At 36.1% G+C, this 27,099-nt stretch overlaps 1 protein-coding gene across 1 annotated transcript in view; it reads right to left on the reverse strand.

The window, feature by feature from the left end:
* Positions 1-311: 311 nt before the first annotated feature.
* The window catches only part of SGPP1 (sphingosine-1-phosphate phosphatase 1), a 42,398-nt gene continuing 15,610 nt past the window's right edge, over positions 312-27,099 (reverse strand). The window contains exons 2-3 of the mRNA XM_003408702.4: positions 18,772-18,861; positions 312-13,862 (exon numbers count right to left, since the gene is read on the reverse strand). Coding sequence (XP_003408750.1) covers positions 13,335-13,862; positions 18,772-18,861 — 618 coding nt within the window. The 3' untranslated portion in view covers positions 312-13,334. The remainder of the gene's footprint in view (positions 13,863-18,771; positions 18,862-27,099) is intronic.

Raw genomic sequence — 27,099 nt, forward strand, 5'->3', positions numbered from 1 at the left:
TTCAATTAAAAAATGGGTAAAAGACTTTAACTGACATTTCACCAAGAAGAAATTCAAATGGCCAAACAAGTACATGGAAGGATAATCAAGATCATTAGCTGAGCATCAATTAATCATTAGGGAAATGCAAATCAAAGTCATAATGGGCTATCTCTTCACACCCATTAAGATGGATACAATTTAAAAAAACAGAAAACAAGTGTTGGCAAGGATATGGAGAAATTGGAACCTTTGCCCATTGCTGGTAGGGTTGTATGGTACAGCCACTGTGGAAAATAGTTTGGCAATTCCACAAGAAGTTAAACATAGAATTACCATATGATTCAGCAATTCTCCTCCGAAGTATATGTTATGAATTGAATTGTGTCCCATAAAAATATTTATTATAATCTATACCTGTGGGTGTAATCCCATTAGGGAATAGGGTTTTTCTTTTTTCTGTTAGACTATATCAGCATTGGGTGTGTCTTAAATCAACCACTTCTGAGATATAAAAGAGATTAGTCACACAAGCAAGCAAGTACAGATGGGGAAAGACAGATGCCATGCCACATGAAGATCAGCAACGAACTGAGGAACAGATGCTCAAAAGAGACAAGGACCTTCCCCCAGGGGCCACAGAGACAGAAAACTTTCCACTAGAGCTGGTGGCCTAAATTCATACTTCCACTACCCATTCTAGCTTCCTGAAATATGAGAAAATTAATTTCTAATAGTTAAAGCCACCCTCTTGTCATATTTCTGTAATAGGAACACTAAGAGACTAAGACAGTATACAACCAAAAGTCTTGAAAACAGAAATGCAAATAAACCACCAATATTGATTGCAGCACTATTCAGAAGAGCCAAAAGGTACAAATAGCCTAAATGTCCATCAACAGATGAATGGATAAGTAAAATGTGGTATATGCATGCAATGGAATATTAGTCAAAAAGAGAAATGAAGTCCTGATATGTGCTATAACATGGATGAACCTTGAAAACATTACGCTGAATGAAATAGGTCAGTCACAAAAGGGCAAATATTGTATGATACCACTTTTATGAAAGATGTAGGAAAGGCAATGTATGGAGGCCTTTTTCTTTTAGTATCTTTTGAAGCATAAAAGTTTTTAATTTTCATGAAGTCCAATCTATATTTTTTTCTTTTGACATTTGTGCTTTTACTGTCATATCTAAGAAACTATTGCCCAATTTAAGGTCCCAAAGATTGGTGTCTATGTTTCCTTCTAAAATTTTTATAGTTTTAGCTCTAAAATTTAGTACTTTGATCTATTTTGAGTTAATATTTGTAAGCACATAGTTTTTAATATTTAAGAAATTGGTGAAAATCTAAAGTGTCCATTACAGGTGTTACAGGTTCAACTGTATCTCTGAGAAATATGTGTTGTAAATCCTAACCCCTGCATCTGTGGTTATAATTCCGTTTGGGAATGAGTTTTCTTTGTTATGTTAATGAGACAGTATCAGTTTAGGGTGTGTCTTAAATCAATCTCTTTGTAGATATAAAGGAGATTAAACAAGCAAGCAAGAGAAGCAGAGATGGGGGAAGATAGATGCCAAGCCACATGGAGATCTCCAAGGAACCAGGAAAGAGAAGCTGAAGAGACAAGGACCTTTCCCCAGAACTGACAGAGAAAGCCTTCCCCTAGAGCCTGAATTTGGACTTCCAGCCTCCTAAGCTGTGAGAAAATAAATTTGTTTGTTAAAGTCATCCACCTGTGGTATATCTGTTATAGCAGCACTAGATAACTAAGAGAATAGGAAATAGATAAATAAATATATGATAAAATACTATACAGTAGGCAACAGAAATGAATTGTATCTATAAATTGGAGTGCTGTTGGTGCAGTGGTTAAGTGCTTGGCTGCTAACCAAAAGGTTGGCAATTGCATCTCAAAAACATGATGTTGAGTTAAGAAAAACAATTTGTTGAATGGTATCATTAATGTAAATTAAAACCAGCAACAAAAATACGATATATTGGCTACGGATATATAAATATGTACATAAAAGCATAAAAGATGGACTAGAAGGACTCACGATAATAGTTGCCTCTGCAAAGCAGGAGATGATGATGGGAATGTGGCAGTGATTTAAAGATGCCTCAGCACATCTGTAATGTTTTCTTCTTTAAAAATAAAAAGACTAGAAGCAACTATGACAAAATGCTAAGGATTATTCATTCCAGGTCATGGGAAAATAGATATTTATTACATTCTTTTAACTTTTAGGTAATTCTTAAATTTCTCAGAAAAGACAGGCCCATAAAACAAAGCAAGACTAAAAGGGCATGCCAGCCCAGGGGTAAGGATTAGAAGGCAGGAGGGGACAGGAAAGCTGGTAATAGGTAACCCAAGGTCGAGAAGGGAGAGTGATGACATGTCACGGGGTTGTTAGCCCATGTCATAAAACAATATGTATACTGACTGTTTAATGATAAACTAATTTGCTCCATAAACCTTCAGATAAAGTACAATAAAAGAATTTTTTTTTCCTCCAAAAAAAAAAAAAAAAACCCGAGAGAGTAGGTGGTGAGGAAGTGGACAGAGAAAATACAGACAAATCTCAAGAAATGGAGAACAGAGAAATGGGGCCAAGTTGTGCGCTGTTGAGAATGACTAAGAGGGGAAAACTGATGTTTCAACATAAAGAAGACAACTCCAGCAGAGAAATCCCAGAAGAACTCCAAGATATATCACTAAATGAAAATAAAAAGATGTTTGCAGAACAGTATGTACAACATCTAGTTTTTGCTTTTTAAAAAACTCGACCCTTTAAAGCACAATTATATATTTCAACATATGTAAATACATAAACAAATATACACATATAGAAAAAGGATATACCATAAACTGGTAACAGTGGTTATTTCTGCCAGAGGAGTGCAATTGTCATAAGGGGCAAAAGGAGACTTCTGCTTTTGAATTTTTTTTTTTGTAACAGGAATTTATCATGTTTATCTTGTGTAATTTTAAGAGACAACTAACTTCTCATTTCTGTGAAATAAAATTACCCTATAAAAAAATGGCTGACCAATGAAAATTCAAGAATAATCTCATGTTTTCTAATATAACTTCTTATGAAATACCAAAAAAAAAAAAAAAAAGGCTTTCTGCAGTATTGTTACATTCTGGAAATGTTCTAATAAACAACAGCAGTGGTTTTATGTTGTTTACTTTTATTTGAAAGAAAACACTGTTAACTTGGTAATATGCTCTGTAATTTTAAAATTAGCTTTGAATGAATTACAAGGGTTTTATTTTCAAAAATGCAACCTGAATCTTCAGGGTTCATAAGAGGCTTAGGTGTATAATGAGGTAGTTTTGCATTTTTCATCCATCATTTTCTTCTTTGATTTTTTGTTTTGTTCTCATTGAAATTCCCAAAGGAGAAAATTTCTTTTCTTTCTTTTTTTTATTTACATGCCCATCTCTGTTGCTAGCAAGCTTTGTTGAATGAATTATAAATTACCAAGGTCTTTGGTGTCTGTCCTGTCCCTCTTCCCATTCTTTTTTTTTAAGCAAAGAACTGTTTGAAGTGGTTTCAGCTCAGAACTATTCGGATAGTAGGTTATATTAGGTAACAGCCTGTGGTCACTTCAAATCTTGTGATTCACAAAAAAAGTTATGATGGAGACTTGTAACCTCTTGTTATAACCCTTCCAAAGCAATTACTTCATTGTATCTCTTTGGTGAAAATTGTGTCTTTCTTAGAAGGGGATGTATACAAACTTTTTGCAGACAAGAGGCAAAAAAAACACTAAGATCTGTAATTAAATGGCACACAACTATACTCTTTGTTGTTACAGAGATCTATATGAATTAGGAATTGTCTTTTATCTTATGTTTCTATAGGTAAAAAGTTCCTTTTTTGTTAAATTTCAGTATCCTGATGAAAACAATAGAAATACTGCTTTTGATTTTACATGCTTGGCCTAACAGAGTTTATTACATTTTAATGTTGAAAAGGATCTTAAAAAACAAAGTCCAATCTCTTCATTTTGTATGTAAGGAAACCATGTCTTGGAGAAAGGACATCTAGAGTCTAGTCAAAGGTATTATAGCTTGATTTATTTTTGTGACTTCCCTATCTGGGTTGATATCTGGTTGTTCTGTCCCATGTTCTAGTCTTGGGTTGTTATCTGATGTTATTGATTTTCTAACTGGAGGACCCCCTTTAGTATTTCTTGTAATTTTGGTTTGGTTTTTACAAATTCCCTTAACTTCTGTTTATCTGGAAATGCCCTAATTTTGCAATCATATTTGAGAGATAGTTTTGCTGGATATATAATTCTTGGCTGGCAATTTCTTTTCCTTCAAGGCTTTATATATGTCATCTTATCCCCTTCTTGCCTGCCTGGTTTCTGCTGAGTAGTCAGGGTTTAGTCTTATCGACTCTCCTTTGTAGATGACTTTTCGTTTATCCCTGGATGCTCTTAAAATTCTCTCTTTATCTTTGGTCTTGGCAAGTTTGATTATAATATGCCTTGGTGACTTTCTTTTGGGATCTAACCTGCGTGGTGTTCAATGAGCTTCTTGGAGAGATATCTTCTTGTCTTTCATGATATCAGGGCAGTTTTCTGCCAACAAGCCTTCAAAAATTCTCTTTGTATTTTCTGTTATCACCCCCTGTTCTGGTACTCCAATCACTCATAGGTTATTCCTCTTGATAGAGTCCCACATAATTCTTAAGGTTTCTTCATTTTTTAAAAAATTCTTTTATCAGATTTTTCCTCAAATAAATTGGTGTCAAGTGCTTTATCTTTAACCTCACTAATTCTGACTTCCATTGCCTTAATTCTGCTCCTGTGACTTTCTATTGTCTAATTCTGAAATTTTTTTTTTTTTTATCTTTTGGATTTCTATTTCCTGTCTCTCTATGGATTCTTATAGCCTGTTAAATTTGTCATTATGCTCTTGTATAACCTTTTAAGCTCCTTTCTTGCTCTGTCTGTGTGTTCCTTGACTTGGGCTGCCTTTTGCCTGATTTCCTTCTTGATATACAGGAAGAGCTGGAAGAACTCTGTATATTAATCTTTTGAATTCTACTTCCAGTAATTCCAAGATCATTTCTTCCTCCGGGAGGTTTTTTGGTTCTTTGTTTTGGTCACTTGTTGAAGCCATCATGGTCTGCCTCTTTATGTGATTTGATATTGACCATTGTCTCCGAGCCATCAATAAGTTATTATATTTATTTTATGTTTGCTTACTGTGTCATATTTTTTTACTGTGTCATAGCTTCTTGTTTTGTTTTGATATACCCAAATAGGCTGGTTGTGTGAGCTACTTTGTTTACTGGTATCATTGAAGCTCTCACATCCTGTCACCAGGTGGTTAGAGCTGCTAGTAGGTACGTGAGCCCAGGAGTCCATTTATTTTTCTTGTGTGGATTCAGCTCAGGTGTCCAGGCTGTCAGTCACCAAGTGTGTGATGCATGCTCTCACTTACCATCCTAGATGGAGAGGGCTACATAGGAGTGATTGGAGCAGGCACAGGTATCTGGCTGCAGTAGGGGGTCATGTGCTGAGCAAGGTAGGGGGCTGATGGCTGCCCCTGAGTGCCTGGGTGGAAGGCATGTCCCTATTCCCTAGAGCTCATAGGTGGGTGGGCTTTGCAGCCGGACTTTGGGCACCCAGTACTGTTGGCTGTAAGGATCTGAGAAAGTGAAGTGCAAGTGTTTAACCTACCATCCAACCACAAAAACCTACCATGCGGGATAAAAAAAAAACCCTTTCCCTCTGGGAAGTACCTCTCCCATTCACCCACCCTCTACCCCCTCCCTGCTCTGTCCCAGGCCAGCTTCAGTGATTGCCGCACCCCCACCCCAGAAGTGGGTCCTGTCACATGCCCCAAGCCATTCTCCTGGTTTTGGAGAGGGAACAAATTAACAAATAACAGGAAAAATAATTTGTCAGCTCTCCTAAGCTGGGACCTCAGAGGAGGCACAGCCCCCTTGCCTAGGCACAGGCGTAAGTGGTCCTCAGACTTTCAATGCCTTCCACCCCTGCCTAGACCTGTGTGGGCCCATTTCAACAGCGTAGGCCCTCATCAGCATAGTACAACAGGGTATATACCTGAAGCCTCTTTTCAACTGCAACAGCTAAGATGGAGTGGCAGATTCCTGATATTTGACACCACCCTGCCCATTAAGCAGGGTCCTCACCTACACACAGCAGGGGCCTGAGGACTGGTGGCTCCACCCACTCCACCTACCCACCCATGACCAGGGTCTGAGAATAAGTGGTGCCTCCCAGTCCTTACAGCCCTGTAAGCAACAGGTTTGGGTTTTGGTATTTTTCTCACTGTATTTATTGGAAAAAAGACACAGAATGTGAACAAGAAACTCAGTACGGGTTTGGCACCAGCATCTTCACACAGAATAGAATTCAGATGCAAAGATTTTTTTACAAGAACAAGTAAAAGAGGTCTGTAAAGTGGAAGGATCAGGATTTGGGAAAAGCCACTGGTTGCAAGCCTAGAATCTGAAGCCAGCTGTATAATAGCCTTGCAAGGGCAAGTAATAAGGCCTAACATATCACGGCATACAAAAGCTTAAAGCCCCCAAAGACAGAAGTACATGATCTTTCTTCCTGTTTTTTCCCTACTTATGGCATCATAGCAAATTCACCAAAAGCTTTTTTGGGATGGGTGTCTCAGGTGGACAATACTTACTAAGCGGTAAGTACTCACAGATACGCAAGGCTACTAACTTGCTTGTCAACTAATTAAGGTAACTGTAAGACAATGTGGTCATCATATTCTTTTTTTAATAGGTAATAGAATACCTAATGAGGAAGCCAAGAGCCTTCTTGGACAATAATGTTGAATCATAAAAAATTTGGTGTTCAAGAGTGTATTGTGGATTACCTCAAGCATACAGAATGTATTTGTGATGCCTCCATTATTCTACTGACAAACACCTTTCCTACAACTGCAACCAATCACGGGAATGGTGCAGGACTGGGAAACATTCCATTCCTTTGTGTGTGGGATCACCATGGGTTGGATACTGACTCCATGACAGCTAAGACAACACCACTACCACCCACTTCACAATCTTCATGTCTCCAGCAGTTGGGGTCAGCCAGATGTGTAACAGATTCTGACCTCAGTCCATAGAAGAAATTTCATAATCTTTTAGGTATGGTAGGATGAGAGGTTAAGTTCAGGAACACCAACTTTATTCCCAGAGCATGCCTGGAAACCTCAGAGTAGGGCCCTTGGGAGCTAGTCCTCCTGTTGAAGAACATATAAGGGCCCCTTGTAGCCTGATCTGCATACTCTTCTTGAACTTCTGTGAGCAGGTATCTAGGTGTGTCATTAGCTTATTTTTACAATCCTCTAATGAGGGTTTGGGGCCCTGTTGGCACAGTGCTTCATAACTGCTAACCGAAAGGCTGGCAGTTCGAATCCACCAGCTGTTCCTCAGAAACCCTATGGGACAGTTCTACTCTGTCCTACAGGACCGCTATGAATCGGGATCTACTCAATGGCAACGGGTTTGGTTAGTGAGGGTTTGGAGAAGAGAGGAGTATAACCTTACATCCACATGTGAAACATGTCTTACATATTCCATTTCCACGCTTTGGTTCATCCTATTTCTTCTACCTAAAATTTATTCCCTATCCTGCCACATTGACTTTAGCCCATCAAAATCTCACTTCACTTAGAACTGTTTAACAGTGGAAAAGAATGACTTATAAAGTTGCGGTTTGCCTGACGAAGGGAGTATTTGAGAAGAGTTCACATGATTAGATGTTAATAACATTGTAGAAGAGATTTCTGAATTGGGGTAAGAAGCTGCTATATATGAGCTCTAAGACCCCCTATGTATCTAAAACAATTTAAAATTCTATGATTACCTTTAGCATATACAGCATAATGGGAAAATAGAGAATTTATTTTTAGAAAAGGTAGGAAAGTATTTCAGATGAAAATGCCATATCTAAATTACAATGAATTAATGGTATTTATAAATTAAGTCATATGTTAATTTAAAAAATTCACACTGTGTCCATGAATAATTTTTGGAATACACTGCCAAGAAACAGAAATATTTTCAAATATTTATTATGCAAAGCTATTTGAAACATTTTGCAGAGTAAAAAATGTTGAAGGATTATTTTAGCTTCTTTGCTTTTACTATTGCCGGATTTTTATCACAGGATTTCAATCAGAAATGAGCAAAAAATAGCACTTCCATTAAAATGAGTTTGGTAAGTTTTCCCCCTTAAATCAAGAACAGGGAAAAAGCCTTAAATAGTAGGGAAATTAGACTCCATTTCATTGCCACCAAACCTCACGCAGCCCTACTGAGTTACATAAATCCGAGCCTGGAGACTTTTGGAGTGCAAGGAGAGCCTTTGACTTTGCTTAAGATAAAAATAACAATAATAACGGTGACATTTAAGCCCTGAATATATTTTATTTAAATTTTAATTAAAAATATCTCTTTACAACTTTAAATGAAATAGCTGTTTATATGAGAGATTAAAAATCAACTTTGAAAGCAATATTCTCAAGAAGATATTTACATAACTATTACTAGAAATTTACATTATACCCCTATATATGCAGAATACTTTCTTTTAGATTTGATTTTAATTCTAAAGGAAATAATACCTTAAAACTAATTTGGATGCAAACCACATTCTCTACAACAGTATTGTAGTTATTACATGAAAAACTTATTTTCAAGAATGATTAACCATGAAATATTTGCATAAAAAGTGACAAAATTCTTACCAGAAAAATTGGAAGCATTTACTTAACAATCTAACCATGTGAACATAGCTAAAACAAGAAGTCAGACTGCTAAATAAATAATTTTTAATTTTTCAGATCATTGATGTCTGAGAATCTGATGAAAGCTGTAAAACTTCTCCCTGGAAAAATGCACATACTAAAGCCTGTGCTGTGTAGGGACTGAGTAATTCATGTATTCATTCGACATACATTGTTTCAGGATCCAGAAGTAAACAGATGCACAAGCTTCTTGTCCTTAGGAAGCTTACATTATAGAGACTAAGAAAGAAAAATTTTAAAGTAAATAATACACAAATGAAAGATTGCGATGTGTTCTACGATGGACTTCATTCAGGTTAAGAGAACCCCCAATTTAGGCCAAAGGATAAACCTCAAACATGAATAGGTAATACCATTGTGGTAAAAAAAAAAAAAAAAAAAATTTTTTTTTTTAAGAGTACCAATTTTACATCTCATAAGAAAATGCCAGTATTTAACAAAGGAAACTTTGAAAATATGTATTACATCAAACAAATATTACAAAACAAATATAAGTAAGTGTATGACATTTTAAGATAATGTACTCAGGACAAGGTGGAAAATAAACCTAAATTATGTGGTAGACATCATGATACAATGTGTTAATGGAGGTCATAACACAATTTTAAAATTCATCTGGAAATAGAAAAAGAAGCAGAAAAAGAAAATTGTAAAAAAATCAACCTTAGATAGCCTGTCATATCCTGTTGTTTGTGGGACCAGGGTATGGGCTTTACAGACATCCATGGAAAATGTACCAAGACTAAAGATGAGCTATGAAAGAATCTGGTTTTTCATATTTACAGGCAAGAGAGCTTTCACACTAAGAATTTTCAGCGTGAACAGTCAGTAACAGTTACTAGTTATCAAAGTACATTTGTCCTGCTCATAGGTTGCCACTATCAGATATTCCATTCCATGTTTGGAGGAGAAAACGGGACAGGCAGAGAACTAATTAGGATCCAAAAGTGAATTACTCACTTTAAAAAGCCAGCTAGTTGAGGTTTTAAAAAATACTCATTTCCTTAAACATTTTTATTTAAAGATAGTTTTTGTTTTTTTTTTTAGTTTTTATTTTCTCTCCTATGTGTATCACAAAAAGGCATATTTTCCTTAAAGATTTGTATTGGTCTGATAGGCTTAAAAATCAAGAGAGGCGCTTTCCAAAATGTCCCGTAAAATTCTTTAAAATTAGCATGTGAAAATATATTTTTATTGTGCTATTTATAGCTTATGCAACCATAATAAAAATCAAGTATAAAAGTGTTTTTAACTTATGCACACTTCAGAAGGACTGGAAGAATGTGACTAAAATCTAACAGAATACCCAGCCTAGTAACTGCTCAATGACTATGCTCAATGACGCAAACGGTTGCCTCTTTTCTCTAAAAATCTCTAGTAAACAACAAAAACTCCCTTCAGAAAAACTCATTCAACTGTAAAGTTGAATTTGAAAAATTGGCCCTTATTGATTCCCACGTTGAATATTTTAGTTTTGAAATCCAGAATATTCTTTTTTTAACAAGAATAAAATGGTTTCAGCAATAAAAAAACTCTTGCCTTATAAAATTGTAAATGTAATTATATAATTTATATAATTATGTAATTATAAAATTTGCCTTATAAAATTGTAAATGTAATTATATATTCAAAGTAAAAACATTTTAATGTTTACTCATCTTTATCAAATGTCTTGTGAATATTCACCTTGAAATTCTATTCATTTCACTGAATTAATTTTTATGCCCTCTTCAAAAGTCATTTAATAATATGGCTTGTAAAGAAAATTAGAATAGAAAATAAAAATAATTACGTCAATCTTGTAGTAGCTTTGCCTTGTATTTAAGCCCATCACCACTGAGTCAATTTCGACTTATAGGCACCCTATAGGACAGAGTAGAACTGGCCCATAGGGTATTCAAGGAGTGCGTGATGGATTCAAACTGCTGACCTTTTGGTTAGCAGCCAAACTCTTAACCACTATGCCACCAGGGTTTCCTGCCTTATAGCCTGCCTTTCTGGCAGACCTAGTTTTCACCATTCATATATCATGGAATTTTAAAACAATGAAATGTCCATATGTTTTCATTCTACTTGAAAAAGTATCTGCTCCTAATCTTATGATTAATTACTGACGTTAATGGAATAGCAGTAAACAACCTTGGCTGCTAACTGAATGGTTAGAGATTCGAGTCCACCCATAGGTGCCCTGGAAGAAAGGTCTGGTGATCTATTTCCAAAAAATCAGCCGTTGAAAATTCTATGGAGCACAGTTCTACTCTGACACACACATGGCCACCACAAGTTGGAATCGACTTGATGGCAACTGGTTACCTACATTTCTATTAGCCGCAGATTTAACTGAAACCACCTTTTACACATAAGTTTTCTTTAGAAGTATTATGAAATACTTCACTAAAAGTACAATGTTGGAAATGTTCATTAGTAAAACCAAAAGTCAAACTGATCCTTAAAGAGTCTCTTAATTGTGTTCTGTTGCTAAAAACAGTCCTTTGCCTCTGAACAAAATGCTTCAGTGGAAAAGCCTGCTAGCATGAAAATCCTAGGATTTTTTTTAAAAAACCTCTACCAGGTAATACAGAGACAGATGAATAGCAGGCAAAAAATCAAACCAACCCAAAACAAAATAAAACAAAACAAAAAAAACCTCATTCAATCTTGAATTTGGCTTTTATTTTCAAATACATTTAGCATAAAACATCATGAAAGAAAAAATAATAAAACACAAGAAATGGAATATTTTCAAATATCTTTTAAGCTACACATAAAATTAATAGGACAGCACAGACCCAACTCACGGAAAATAGCTCCTAAAATTCATTAAACACAAGTTTTGGGAAAAAAAAAAGTCTTTTCACATTTCCCAACGTACCAATATGTTCCTAAGTGCCTCAGTGTTCTCTTAACGAATAGGTGAATGGCCCAAATTTAGTTGCTTTACTTAAAATTATCAGATTCGGTTTTGGTAAAAATTGCCATGTCCCTAAATTCTCAATCAGAATTATAAAAATATGAGCTCTGATTGTTATGCTGCCCAAAATAGAAACATCTTAAGTGATACTTCTGGACAATCATGTAGACATTGCACTAATATCAGTAATTCCATAGCTGATGTTCATTTATGTGGAAAATTAATTTTCTTCTTACTACAAATAAACTTCATATCAACTTAATTACAGTCACATTTCAAAGTATAAAGGCACAGACAGAATAAAGAATAGATTAATACTATACCCAAATTTTCCGCTGTGAAAATAATGAAAAGTTGAAAAAAACAATGGGATCTAAAATACTGATGCATATTTTTAGATTTTATAATTTACCTTAAGTAGTTAATAAATGGGTATTAAAGTTAACAGTGCTAAATCCAATCCCTTCCAAATAATTTAGAAAAAATGGTTTCCTTATATATGAAACATGTGCATTGTTCCATCTATAAATTTCAATTACATTTCCGTTCACTGGCAATATCGACCTGCAGTACAAACAGTCAAGACAATGTACAAAAAAATATATCTTGTTCCTATAACTTGAAATGCACATAAAAATGTCTACAAAAATGGAAATATTTATCCATTTTGCTTTCCAATAAATCAGTGAGGAAGTTTAGCCCGTTCCACATTTCTTTCTAAAGGCTAAATAGTTAAGGATGGTTTACTTCTATCCCTGTTAGTTAGCTTGACATATATTTTTTAAAAACATTTGCCTGATCATATGTAGTTTAAGTTTTATATCACAGTATACAGGGCATTTCTTAATTTAGCAACTGAAAGGCACAATTAGCAAGCATTAAAATTCAGTACCTGAATTATTAAACTGATGTCCAGAACAGTTGCAAATAAAGTACATTCAACACAGTACACAGAACCGGAAAAAAAATTAAGGAATCCAAAAACTAACTTTTCTGAAAATTTGGTCCATTAAAAATGCCTCCCATGTTCAACATCATGGGTAACATGAAAGGTGACGGCAGTGTAAAAACAGGCAGTAAATTAATATGTGGTAGGATATGAATTCTGGTCTAGTAGTTACGCAATTCAATCAGGAAATGGCTCCCATAGTAAATAAATGTTTAATTTATCTGTTAGTAACAACATACCTGTATTAAGTCCAAATATACAGGCACAACTGTTTGCATATTATTATTGGTTTTATAATAGACCCCAAAGCTTTAAAAAACTTAGGTATATTATTTTATATATAAAATATATTAGATATATAATGCATATTATGTACCTTAATATATGTTATATATAACTTGAATCCATAACAGCACTAAAACTTTCCAAAAATTACGTGAATATTCTAAATGAACACTTACTTCTTCTGTGTTGAAATAGCTCAGCTCACCTAAAACAATATCTGGATGTGCAACGATAAAATGCACAACTCTTTGGAATTTACTTAAATAATTATTTAAGTTAAATTCCTGCAAAAGCCTAACTCTGATCTGGCTTTTTCCTAGAATATATTTTCAGATATCAATAACCTACATCTTTCTTTCTTATCATAAACAACATTTCTCAATCAAGAAAGACCAATAAAGGAAAATATGCAAGGAACCACAAATGTGATTGAGAAGCCAACCATTCCATAGGTAAGATACCGATAAGGAAGTTCAACTTCCATGTGCTGCCTTGCTTTTCGAACATCATCATATGGTATATTGGAGATTTTACAGGCTAGGGGAATGGTGATCTTTTTCATTATAACTCGGATTATTAGTACAAATGTCATCCCTATGAGGATCCGCAATATGGCTTTTCCAAAAAGAGTCACAGTAATGGGGGGACTAGGATCTAATACTATACCCATGTTATAAATAGCATGAGATCCACATGCAATGCCAGCACCACTTCCTAGAATCTCAGCTGTGTCTCCTCGGGATGTGCTCCAGGTGTCAAGGGTGAAAGAAAAAATCCCCAAGGCTAAATGAAGCCCGATGATGATTAATGGAGCATATTTGTGAGTTTGGTTGAAGTTGTCAATCACGTCCACAAATGGATAGAAGACACCTAAGATTAAAATAGTATATAGAAATCCAGCAATAATATCCTGAGAAAAGAGAAAAGTGTAGTTATTTAGAATAACAGTATTTTAATATTTTGAAAGTAATACCTATTTCACATTTCAAATGTGGAATAGATTTAAATTTTAAGGAAGTTGTCGAATTCTTAAACTTTTCTAATAAACTCTATGATAGACATTAAAAACTGTTTTAATGATAATAAAAAATGAATGATTTCATAGTTCTACTCTTTTACAAATTAACTACATGTATAATAAAGACATCTATATTAAAAACCTTAATAATAAACTATGGTTAGATCATATACTTTTGATTTCTGGGGAAAAGAGTACATTTATTTTTCAAAGAAACAATTTTCATTTTCACTCATTTCAATATATAGTTATCTCCACAATCAAAGAGAATACAAAGCCTGAACAAATACCTACGTAGTTTCCTGTTCTCATTCGTTCATTCATTCATCAAATACTTATTGAGTATCTACATATGTCTGACACTATTTTAGGGGCTGAGGATATACTGCTAAACAAGAACGACAAGACTCTGCTCTCACAGAGCTTGTACTTTAGTGGGGAATGATTGACAATAATCATGTAAGAAGGCAGATAAATATTATAATTTCAGATAGTTGAAAGTGTTATGAAGAAACTCAAACAGGACAATGAGATAGAATTGAATAGGACCCTATTAGAGTGACCAATGAAGCCTGTCTGAGGAGTTAACACTTTAGTAGAGACTTGATTTCAAAAAGGGGTCAGCCCTATCTTTAAACCTAGAGGAAAAGGGTTCCAGGGAGAGGGAATCCCAAGTGCCAAGGCCCTAAGGCAAAAAAGAACTTGTTCAGTTCAATGAACTGAGAGAAGTCTAGTGTGGGTGAAATAGTGAGCAAAGGAGAGTGTTATGTGGTAAGAGGTCAAAAGAGAGAGGCAGAGTTCAAATCATACTGGGCCCTTGTAGGTTAGGTAAGAAGTGTGGATTTTATTTCAAAAATGATAGGGATCACTTAAAGCTCAATAAAAATTATTAAAAAAAAAAATGATAGGGAGCCACTGGAAGATTTCAAAGTAGGGATGTAATAGGACCCAACTGCTTTTTGTAAAAGAGCAGTCCATCTGCTATGTAGAGAATGAATTACAGGAGCAGAGTGGAAGACAGGAGACCACTGAAGACACTAGTAGTAGGCTACCTCAATTTTGCTTTACATTGAGCTTTATAAAAATGTTATCATATAGTATGCAGTCTCCTTTGATATGCTTTTTATACTTAAATTTTTAATATTCCATCATGTTATTATATGTAGCTGCAGATCAAGTTACTTTTTTACAGGTATGTAATATCTTGCTGTGGTTATACATTTTATTTATCCATTTCATCACTGATGGTCACTAAGGTCGTTTCCAGGCTTCAGTGTAATTGGTTATAGTTGAGCTTGAACGCTTTCTTAACTGGCAGCTGCTCTTAAACCAACCAGGGATATTATAAACAACGCTATGTTCTTTCTTGCGATGCTCCCTGGCGTAGATCTGCAAGCATCTCTCCAGAGGATATGCCTAGGGGCTATTTCTTTTCTATGCAATGTACATTTTTGTCTTTTGGGTAATTGTTCTTTTGGATTTTCTTTTTCTTATTGGTTTACAAGATTTCTTTATATATTCTACATATAAATTCTTTATCAATCATATGTGTTGCAAATTATCCTTCAGAGTTTGTGGCTTGCCTTTTCATTTTCTTTCTGGCATCTTTGGATAAACAGAAGTTTTCAATTTTAACATAGTCATATTTATCAGTATTTCTTGTTTAAGAAAGCCTTTCTCACCTCAAGATCATAAAGGCATATTATTCGAAAACTTTTCCAGTTTTGCCTTTTACTTTTAAGACTTCAGTATATCCAAAACTGATTTTTGGCTCTGGTGTGAAATAGAAAAGCAATTTAGTTTTTTTCATATAGCTGACAAATTGGCCCAGCCCCACACTGATATGCAAATGCCATCTCTATTGTATATGAAGTTTCTATATATGCATGAATTTATTTCTCGGCCTTCTTTTCTGTTTCCTTGACTAATTTGTTTAACCTTGCTGCAATGCCACAGTCCAATTAGTATTGCTTTATAATAAGCTTTGACATATTAAACTGCTAGCAAGTTGCTCGCCTTATTGTTCATATGTTTCTGGGCTCTTCTTGGGCCACAGCTCTTCTAAAAGAATTTTATAATTAGCTTGTCAGGTCCCTCAAAAAACCTGGTTTGGATTTTGATTGAAACTGTATTTAATCTATAGGTAAATTTAAGTAGAAATAACATCTTCACTCTAATAGTTATACATTTGTTCAGGTAAAATGATAGTTTTCTAGTTGTTCAGAACTCTTTCATGTTTTTTAAAACATTTTTAATGATTTCTTGATACAGGTCTTAGTAGAAAAGTAGGTGGATACTAGAAATAAGCTAATCTGTTACTTTTGTGCTCTAACAACCACAGTAAAGCATACGGCCAATACTGAATGAAGTGTTCGCTGTAATTACTTAGAATAGGTTTTTAGAACTCTCCTCTTAGTGTTAATGAAGACAGGAGCTTAGATAATATGTTATCTAGGCACTGACTAGCTATTTATGCGGAATGCTCTGCCTGTAGTTCCATGTGATTTCACAATAAACAGAAGATATAAATTTAGTTTAAGAAAATAGCCCTAAATGCAGGTAATTACTTAAACATTAAAATACAGGAAAATACATAAATTATGGGAATACATTAGATCCATAATGTAAAAAAAAAAATAGGTTTGTTATGGCTATAATTTGAAATATCCAGTTTTAAAATTGATAAGAAGCAATATATTATTGGTTTGGAATATTTGTGGTTATAGCACAGAACCATAATTTTCAATGTTTCCAAGTTGTCCCCGATTTTAGTTTTAAAGAAAAGCAAAAACGTGTAATACTACATATAATAAAATTCAGTAGCTAGTCTGAGTAACACTGATAAGACATTCCATGGGATGAGGTAATTTTTGGAAACTTAAAAGACTGGGATTATCAGACTCATGATTTGAAAAATAATATATCAATATTGTTTTTAATTCAAGGACAGATGTTACCTGGTATACAAAAAATGAACTGAACTCAGACTGGATATTTGACCAATCCACTAACATTTAATATTTTTTAAATAATATCATCTTTGAGATTATATACTCAATATAATCAATCAGATTCTTGTTCCTCTTTGTATAATGATAATCAATCAAGGGATAATATTATCTAACAATTTTTTCCTCTAAGAAATACCAGGAATCCATTTTTTATCACTCAAAGATGCATACCTTTTTGTAGTTTTTTAGGACAGATATTGCTAACTTTTAGGAATAGCCAGGAATAACTTTAACAAGGCAAAAAGAATGGATAACATTCTCTTATGACAAATATTAGACTTGATATAAAATGAGATAGTCTGATTATAAAATTAGTAAAGATGAGTCAGAGAGAATTGCATGTAAACTGGCAATCTGTATTGAATATCAATAATTACATAAAGTCAAACACAAACAATTTGTTTATTAAAATGGTATTTGGGACTTCTGGAAATTTACTAGTAAAGGAACTTCTGGAAGTGAAAAATATAAATAAGCAATAGAAACCAATATTATTGCTACAGCTATGAAACAAGCTAAATGAGATATTTTTATGGGTAGAAAAAAAAAATAAAAACAGTTTAAAGTTATTAAGGACAAAAAAATTGGATGGAATCCATCAGAAAGCTGAAGATTCTGTGAATTAGTTCACATTTTTCTCTATCTTTTTTTTTTTCATCCTTTATCTTCAAAGATAACACATAATGCATTCAGAGTGCCTTGGAAGATTACCATGTCAGATGCTGGGGATACAGAGATAGTACACACAGTTATTGCTCACAAGGAGCTTATAAACTGGTGGGGGTGACAGATAAGGAAAAAAGCAATGGCCATTTAGGATAAGTACCATGCCAGAATTACACTCAGTCTTCAGAAATGGAAAATGGGGAAGGTAAAGAGGCTTTTATGACATATATGTAGTGAGTCTTGAAAGATGAATAGAACACTTAGCTGGACCCAGAAAGAGAAAAGGGCATTTCAAGCAAAGGTTGCAGCATCTCTAAAGGCACAGAGGTAAAAAACACCCTTTGTATTTGAGGAAGCATAAATCAGTCAATATGGCTTCATACCTGTGTTTGGAAAGCCCATCTCAACAGGAGACAGAATACTGGATGGAAGGGCGTCAAAGTGGAAGCAGGGCTATGACTGGGGAGCTACTGCAGTTATCTGGTCCAGAGACGATGCAGGCCAGAACAGGCTATCTATAGGGTCGCTATGAGTTGGAATTGACTCAACTGTGACAGGTTTGGTTTTTGGTTTTTAAGGGATATAGAGGAAGGGGGCGTGGCTGTAAATAGTACAAGATCCCTGTGCTACTGCTTTTGAAACTGAATAGCATTCTCAAAATAAAATATCTGATGGAAGTCCTAAAATACTGTTGGAAAAGAAAACTAGAGTTCAATATGGAAATATGGACAGTGACCAGGAGAGTTAAACTTAACTTAGTTTCTAATCACTGGGTCTTCTTACCTAGAGCTTTCCTCGTTTCTGTACTCATACTGTTTTGGCTTTGACTCAGTGGCAGAAGCATCGAGGGGATTTCAAGGAAAATAAAACTGAGACTAGATGGGGGAAAAGTTATCCTAACTATAATACTAAGTTATTACAATTGCTAATAACGATTTCTAAGAAATACATGATTACTCCACCAAATATCATGTTCGTATTTTTGCAAAACAAAGGCAAAATATTTACAATAACTATATTTTCTCATTTAGGTTTCATATAAGTTTGCAAATGATTAAAAATTATAAAAATCACCCATTAATGTCAGAAAAAATAAAGAACTACGAATACAATATTTTCCTTACCAGAATGGAGTGCATTCCCATGTAAATTCTACTTAGGCAAACTAGAGAGCACCAGCAGAGAATGAGAATCAGTCCATATATAAGAGGATACTGAAGGGGGAAAAAAAATTTAGTTAAATAAGTTAAACACAATCAAGCAAATAAAAAAACAAATCGCTATACTATTAAGCTCCATGAGAACAAGAATAATGTGTTTCTACTTCCCATTGTATTTCCGGCACCTAACACTGAACACAGAACACAGCACACATTCAAGAAATATTTTTTACATTAATGAGGGAAAGAAGAGACGGAGAAAGAGCAAGCAAGTAAGCAAGCAGACAAGCTCATGTTTCTACCCTTTTCACTGAGGGAACTGGCTCATTTTTGCTTTTATAGTAAAGATTCAATCACTGGTACACTACAGAAGAAGACAGGTAGGAGATATAATAAAAATCCAAAATGAAAGAACCCCTGAAATGGTACCTGAATCCAGTCCTTATAAATCTCCTTCCTTACCTGGGGAGGAGGACTGGACATCATCTTCCTCTCTCAGTTACTGTGATCTGCAATTTCTGCTGACATTTCCCCAATCTGTATTCAATATTCTATTCCTAATAATTTGGCTTCCACTTCTGCCCCTCCACTAAAATTTCAAATGTTAACCTTACTGAGAACAATTTTAGCAGATTACTGGGAGCAGAAAGTCATTAAAAGGGGCGGGGGGAAACATTAAGTATAGACAACTCTTAGTGTCAGTGGCACAGAGTTGACTTTGAAGCTCCTGAGGTAAGAGTGAAGTAGAGAAGGATGGATGGGCATGTTGATAAATTTGTAAAGGAAAGAAGGGGGGCACATTTGAGGGAGTTTATACCTAATGACTTCAGATTTCTCATAGAAATTAGAGGAGGCAAGGTGGTAGAAGAAGTAGGGTTAGAAGAAGGTAGTTGGGTAAGGTTATGGGAAGAATAATAAGGATTTAGTACACAGTTGTCTTGATTGGACTTCTCTACCGCATTTAACATGCCCCACCACTTTCTTCTTGAAATTCAAAATGTTTTTACTTCTACAGTATCACACTTTCCTGGTCTCCTTTGACAATCTTCCCCCCCTCCCCACCCCGTGTTTCCTATAGAAGAGCACATCTTTCTCTTCTTGCTCCTTAAACATCAGTGTAAACAAGGATTCTGTCCTTAGTAGTTATTGACGGTCTCAGTCTTCCATATTTTTAAAGCTACTACCTAGTATGCTGAGGACCTACTCATTTACCTGGGTTTAAAACTCATATCTAACTCCTGCACATATCCCTACCTCGGTGTCCCTATGAAGTTAAATCCACTACACTTCAAACTGAACTCATCATCCTACTACCCCAACTTGTTCCTCCTCTTACAGTTCCTATCTCATTTTGAAACATCATAATCTACATAATAACCTTGCCAAAAAAAACCCCATTGCCGTCGAGTCGATTCCGACTCATAGCAACCCTATAAGACAAAGTATAACTGCCCCGTAGAGTTTCCAAGGAGCGCCTGGGGGATTCGAACTGCTGACCTTTTGCTTAGCAGCTGTAGCACTTAACCATTACTCCAACAGGGTTTCCAGATAATAACCTAAATGAGAAATATAAATTATCCTTGATCCCTTCCTTATTCTTCCTATTTAGCCAATAACTGAGTCTTGCTGACTCTACCTCCTAAATATTTCATATTCTGTCATCTTCCCTCCATTCCTACTTTCACTGTCCTTGTTCAGATCCTCATAATTTCTAGCTATACCTATTTCTACATCTATTTTTCTACATATATGAGGAACTTGATTTAGTGGGGCTAACAGGCATGTAATCATATAATCAAGTAAGTGCTATGATAGGAGTATATTCAAAATTCAGAGACAGCCTAGGGGAGGGCCTTTTTGTGTGTGTGTGTGTGTGTGTCTCAGTCATCTAGTGCTGCTATAACAGAAATACTACAAGTGGATGGCTTTAAACAAACAGAAATTTATTCTCTCACAGTCTAGTAGGCTAGAAGTTCAAATTCAAGGCATCTGCTCCAGGGGAAGGCTTTCTCTGCTGGCTCTGGAGGAAGGTCACTGTGTTCAATCTTTCCCTGGACTGGGGGCTTCTCTGCGCAGGAACCCTGGGTCCCAAGTTTGTGCTCTGCTTTCTTGGTGCTATGAGGTCCCCTACTGTCTGCTCATTTCCCTTTCCTTTTATCTCTTGTAAGATAAAAAGTGGTGCAGGCCACAACCCAGGGAAATTTCCTGTATATTGGATCGGGGTGTGACCTGAGCAAGGGTGTTATATCCACCCTAATCCTCTTTAACATAATCCGATCTTGCCTCATTAACCACAGGCAGAGATTAGAATTTACAATGCACAGGAAAATTATATCAATCACAAAATGGAGGACAACCACACAATCCTGGGAATCATGGCCTAATCAAGTTGATACATATTTTCGGGTGACACAATTCAATCCATGACAGGATGTTAACAAAATCTCTCAGATTATGTAGCATTCAAGTTGTTTTGAAAGATGAATAGGCTTTAGGCAGAGAAAGGAAGAAGTTAATAGAGATTAAAACAGATGGAAAGCATTACAAACAGCAGAAAAGCCGTGAAGAAAAATTTGTTTGGTTTACTAATAACCTCACATTCTTGCGGAGGGGAAGCACTAAACAGTAAAGTTAAAAATGTAAATTATATAAGGTGATCAGTCATATGAAAAAAATAAAAAGGAGAGGTGTTGAAGAGACAGTAATACTTATCAAATATTCCTTGTGCTTCTCTACATTTGCCAGGCTTACTTACAGTTACATTTGGGCCATATGAGTAGTTTAGGCTAATGACCTGGGTGGACTCAAACTCCCAACCTTTGGGTTACCAGCTGAGTGCGTTAACCATTTGCACTACCCAGGGATTCCAAATATATACGTATATACGTACATATATATATAGAGAGAGAGAGAACAGTCATCTTCGTTAGTTCTTCTTTTTCTTCACGTTTCTTCTTCTTTTAATATTGGTGTGCCCCAGGCCTTAGTTCTTGGGGCACTTCACTTCCCAATCTGTATTTACTCTCTTGATAATCTCACCCAGTTTTAGGGCTTTATATTTAATCCATATGTTGATGAGTATCACATTTCTGCCTCTAGTTCAGACCACTCTGCTGAATTTCAGACTTGTATATTCAACTGCCTACTTGGTATTTCCTTTGAATGTCCCGTGACCCCCTGAGATAGACCATAACTGCCCCATAGGGTTGCCCAGGCTGTAATCTTTAAGGTGGCAGGTTACCAGGTCTTTTCTCCCAGGGAGGAGCTGGTAGGTTCAAACTGCAGAACTTTCAGTTAGTAGCTGAGCCACCAGGACTCCTGACCAGGGCCCTTAATAGACACTGTTGTTGTTAGGTGCCGTCAAGTCGGTTCCAAATCATAGCAACCCTATAGGACAGTAGAATTGACCCACAGGGTTTCCAAAGAGCAGCTGGTGGATTTGAACTGCCAATCTTTTGGTTAGCAGCCAAGCTCTTAACCACTAAGCCATGAGGACTCCAAACAGGCACTATTACCTATTGCCGTCAAGTCAATTCTGACTCATAGCGACCCTATAGGGCAGAGTAGAACTGCCCCATAGAGTTTCCAAGGACCCCCTGGTGGAGTCGAACTGCTGACCTTTTGGTTAGCAGGTGTAGCACTTAACCACTATGCCACCAGGGTTTCCAAATAGGCACTAGGGATGTCTAATAGGCATCTCAAATGTAACATGGCCAAATCTGAACTAATTTCTCTCATCTTCCCATTCCATCAGTTACTCCTGCAGTTGCCTCCTTAATAAATGGCTTCTCCATCGTTCTAGTCCTCAGGCCAAAAACCTTGGAGTTATCCTTAACTTCCTCTCATTCCAATCTATTAATAATTATCAGTTCTACCTTCAGAATATATCCAGAATATGACCTCTTCTTACCACCTTCACCATTATCACTGGCTCTAAGCCACCATGAACACTCTCCTGTCTCTATAATAAAAACAAACGAACCCATTGCCACTGAGTAGATTCCAACTCATAGCGACAGTGTACAACAGAGTAGAATTGTCCCATAGGGTTCCCAAGGGGCAGATGGTGGATCCAAACTGCCAACCTTTTGGTTAGCAGCCAAGCTCTCAACCACTGTGCCACCAGGGCTCCCTAGTACTATAATAATCTCCTGTTTTTCTCTCACTGCTTCCAACCTTGCTCCCCTATCTGTGATTTAGCCTCTACTCTATAGTCAGAGCTCATTTTAAAAAGTAAACCAGATGTCATTCCTTTTCTTGAAACCTTCCAATGATATTGTCGTTTCTTACTTTTCAAGTAAATTAGGTTTTTTTATATGCGAAATAATAACCCTCCAATGGCTTCACGTCTCACCCCAAGTAAAAGCCAAAGCCGTTTTAACAGCCTCAAATGCCAAACAAGATTTGCTTCCTTGCACTATCCCCCTGACTTCACCTCCTCCTCCTCTCTCCTTTCTTGCCTGTATCCCAGCAGTGGCCTCCTCACTGTCCCCTGTGCTTGGAGCGCATTTCACACGGCTTGTTCTCTTTATCTTCTTTAGGGCCTTCTTTAACTGTCTCCTTATCTGTGAAGCCTTCCACAATCACCCTACTTATAATTGCAATCCTCCTCCCTCAGGGCTCCCTAAATGCCTTTCCTGCTTTATTTTTCTCCATTGCCCTGTCTTTGACACAGGGTATGTTTTACTTATTCCCTATCTCCCTCCTCAAGAATGTAAGTCCCATAGGGCAGGGACTTAAGTTTGTTCTGTTCACTGTTGTATTACCAGTGACTAGAACAGTGTCTGACACACAGTAGACAGTCAATGAATATTTGTTGAATGAAGTAACATAAGCCTTCAGCCACTAGGAACCTTGGTCTCACAGTATTACATCACACTCATGGTAACTTGCGGCAAGCAATAGTGTCTGTCAGTTCCTGGCCTCAAGCCTGGCTCTACTACCCTTTAGTTCTCAGAGTATCTGTGGAGTCCACCATAATATGGTGCAATTCTGAAAACCCTTCTGAGTAAATTTAAGAAGTGGAGTTTCCAAAGTTTGTTTTAGAACAAGCTTTATTAGGTAAGAATTCTGTAGTTTAAACATGTAAAACTATCATACACTTTCTAAAACAAAATAACCCAAGTTTCATAGAAATATAAAACCACTTCTTACAGTAACACACTAAAAACACCATTGCCATCGAGTCGACTCCAACTCATAGCGACCCTATACGACAGAGTAGAACCGCCCCACAGAGTGTCCAAGGAGTGGCTGATAGATTCGAACTGCTGACCTTTTGGTTGGCAGCCACAGCACTTAACCACTTCGCCACCAGGGTTTCCAGTAACAGGAATTATCACATTTTATACACTAAAAACATAAAGAAAAAAAAAATCTCAACCAGAGTTGCGTTTTTTTTCCTCAATGGTGCTTCCCATATCTAGTGCAGAATAACATATGGGTTAAAATGATTAAAACAAAAACTGACATATATATATAGTCATTTAATGTACACATTAATTAGAAAAATGTAAGTTAAAACATTTCCAACTCTAATTTCAATCTACTGTTTTGACCTATTTAAACTTGATGTCATCTCAGTGTTTTCTCTTTCAAACTCTTAAGTCACAAAGTATCAATTTACCAATAGATCTCATAAATGCTTAATTACAATTTTATTTTATTTATGATGACCTTAATTTTTGAAGTGGCTGCCAAATCCACCCCTCTTGGACTTCTTTGATCTCATCTAATCTTTGAACGCCCTTTGGATTTCATGGTTGGCTTTTACTCTAATTACAACATGTGGGAGTCCGGTGACCTCAGACCTGGTAGGTCTGAATTCTGTTAACTTTTTAATGGCAGAAGGTTCAATACACTACACAGCTGGTTGAGTTGCAGTAGAAGTATCAGCATTAGGGCGACTAGAGCCAGTGTGGGCTGCTACAACAACACCTGTGTTTGGTAATATTTTGGGGTGGATGAGATCTGCAGTATTTTCTTACACATTCTAGGTCAGGTTTGAATTGTGACTATGGTTTTAAATACTTGTAATATTTTATATTACTTATATTTTATATCACAAAATACAGTAAGGAGTGTAATATCTGGTCTTATGTTAACAAAATAGTATCCAAGGAAGGGGTTGTGCAGACAGAGGAGAAGGTCTACATGTTATAGCTCAGATCATTTTAGAAGAGCAGGTAAGCTACAGCTTTCCAGATAGCTAAGACGAACAAGAAATTTCTGATTCCCTCTCCAGTATCCAGTATAGATAAAAAAGAAACTTAGTGAACCCAGACTTCCAGGCAGTTTCCAACTCACCACTAGACCTTCTTTACCTATCGAAGTATGTTTTATCTAATGGTTTCTTTGATAATTTAGCCCTACTTGACCCAAGCCATGGTATTTTCAGTCACCTCATATATATGTGAAAGCTGAACAATGAACAAAGAAGAACTGCCTTTGAATTATGACGTTAATGAAGAATATTGAATATGCCATGACTGGCAGAAGAAGAAACAAGTCTGCTTGGAAGAAGTAAAGCCAGAATGCTCCTCAGAAGTGAGGAATGGCAAGGCTTTATCTCATTTACTTTGGACATGTTACCAAGAGGGATCAATCCCTGGAGAAGGACATCATGCTTGGTGAAGTAGAGGGTGAGCAAAAAAGAGGAAGACCCTCAAAAGATGGGCCAACACAATGGCTGCAACAATGGGCACAAACATAGAAATGATTGTGAGGGTGGAGCAAGACTGGGCAGTGTTTTGTTCCTTTGTACAAAGGATCACTAATAAGTCGGAACCAACTTGACGGCACCAAACAACAACAAGCTGCTAAAAAGCCCCAGAAAACTTCTCCAGTGTCTAGTGTGGTTTCCCGGAGATTTTTTTTTAAATCCCTATTTAAGTCTTCAGTAATAAAAAAAATTTTTTTTTTTTTATTAAGTTGGGAGCAAATCTAGTCTGGAGCAGCAACAGCTGTTCTGGAGCTGCCTCTGCTCTGGGAAGAATAACTACAGTAGGGTCATTTAAGTAATTTTCAAAGTGCAAAAGATATTATAATGGAAACTTCAACCTGTCTTTTCCACAGTGGCAAGTTTAGCAGTTTTATGAGGACTAGAAAGGATTCTCTCTTCCTCTTTTCCTCTGCAATAGCAATCTCACCAACCTTCTCTCATTTCTGATACATGTCTTGTGCCCTCCACTCCCACTCTCTACTTCTATCTGTTCCTACCTAACTCAATTCTTTATTCCTATTTTTTAATCTCACCAGATTCTTAAAAGTCACAATTCAATTCTAAATGGGTATTAGAAGAAATGAATGTGAATTTGTTCTAATATCACAGTAAAATGTTAATAATTTTATTTAACATACAACTTACCACATACCAGGTACTTTTCTAAGAGCTTAAACATATTAATGCATTTAATCCTCAGAACAACCCTATGAGGTAGGTACTATACCTTTACATTTTATAAATGAAACTAAGGCACAGAGAGGCCAGTTGACTTCCCCAAGATCATCCAGGTATTAAGTCACAGAGCAGGGATTCAAATCCAGGAAGTCTGATTCCAGAATCTGAGCTCTTAATCACTATGTTATGCTGCCTCTCACATATAAATTTCTCCAAACTGTGTTGTTTGACGAACTCCTTGTATCCCTAGGGTCAAGCAGAGCGTCACTGAAATATTTTCAAAGTTTTTCTTAGAATGGAGCCTAAGTACAAACTTGACTTAATTAGAGGTAGAAGGGATCTTGAAAATTTTAATCCCATTCCTCTCTCCTTACAGATAAAGAACCAGACCCAGGGATGCTTAAGAACCAGACCCAGGGATGTTAAAGAACCAGACCCAGGGATGCTAAAGAACCAGACCCAGGGATGCTAAAGAACCAGACCCAGGGATGCTAAATGACCTTTGCTATTATACTCTAGTGGCCTATTCTAATGCCGTTTCCCAGTTACTCTGCTACTTATTTACACATGGCTGGCCTAAACACAGCTACAGTACGGCATCATCCTTTTCTTTCCCATGAGATTAATCAAAGGAAAGGATGTTTGTTTTTTTGTCAAAGGGACAGTGACATAATACCACAGAGAAGGCTTATTTATATTATAATATGGCAAATACAAATTCCACTTACTTATTTGAGCAAGAAATAAATATGAAGACACAAACACCAAAAATAAGCAGATTTAATTGCTTTAGGAAAAATATGTTTTTTAGATGGTGACAAATTTCTACAAATCTACATAACACTTAAGAATATGACATCTACTTCAGCGGAATACTGCGCATTTTGAGGAAT

The sequence above is a fragment of the Loxodonta africana genome, chromosome 10 (genome assembly GCF_030014295.1).
Source record: "Loxodonta africana isolate mLoxAfr1 chromosome 10, mLoxAfr1.hap2, whole genome shotgun sequence".
Lineage (NCBI taxonomy): Eukaryota > Metazoa > Chordata > Mammalia > Proboscidea > Elephantidae > Loxodonta > Loxodonta africana.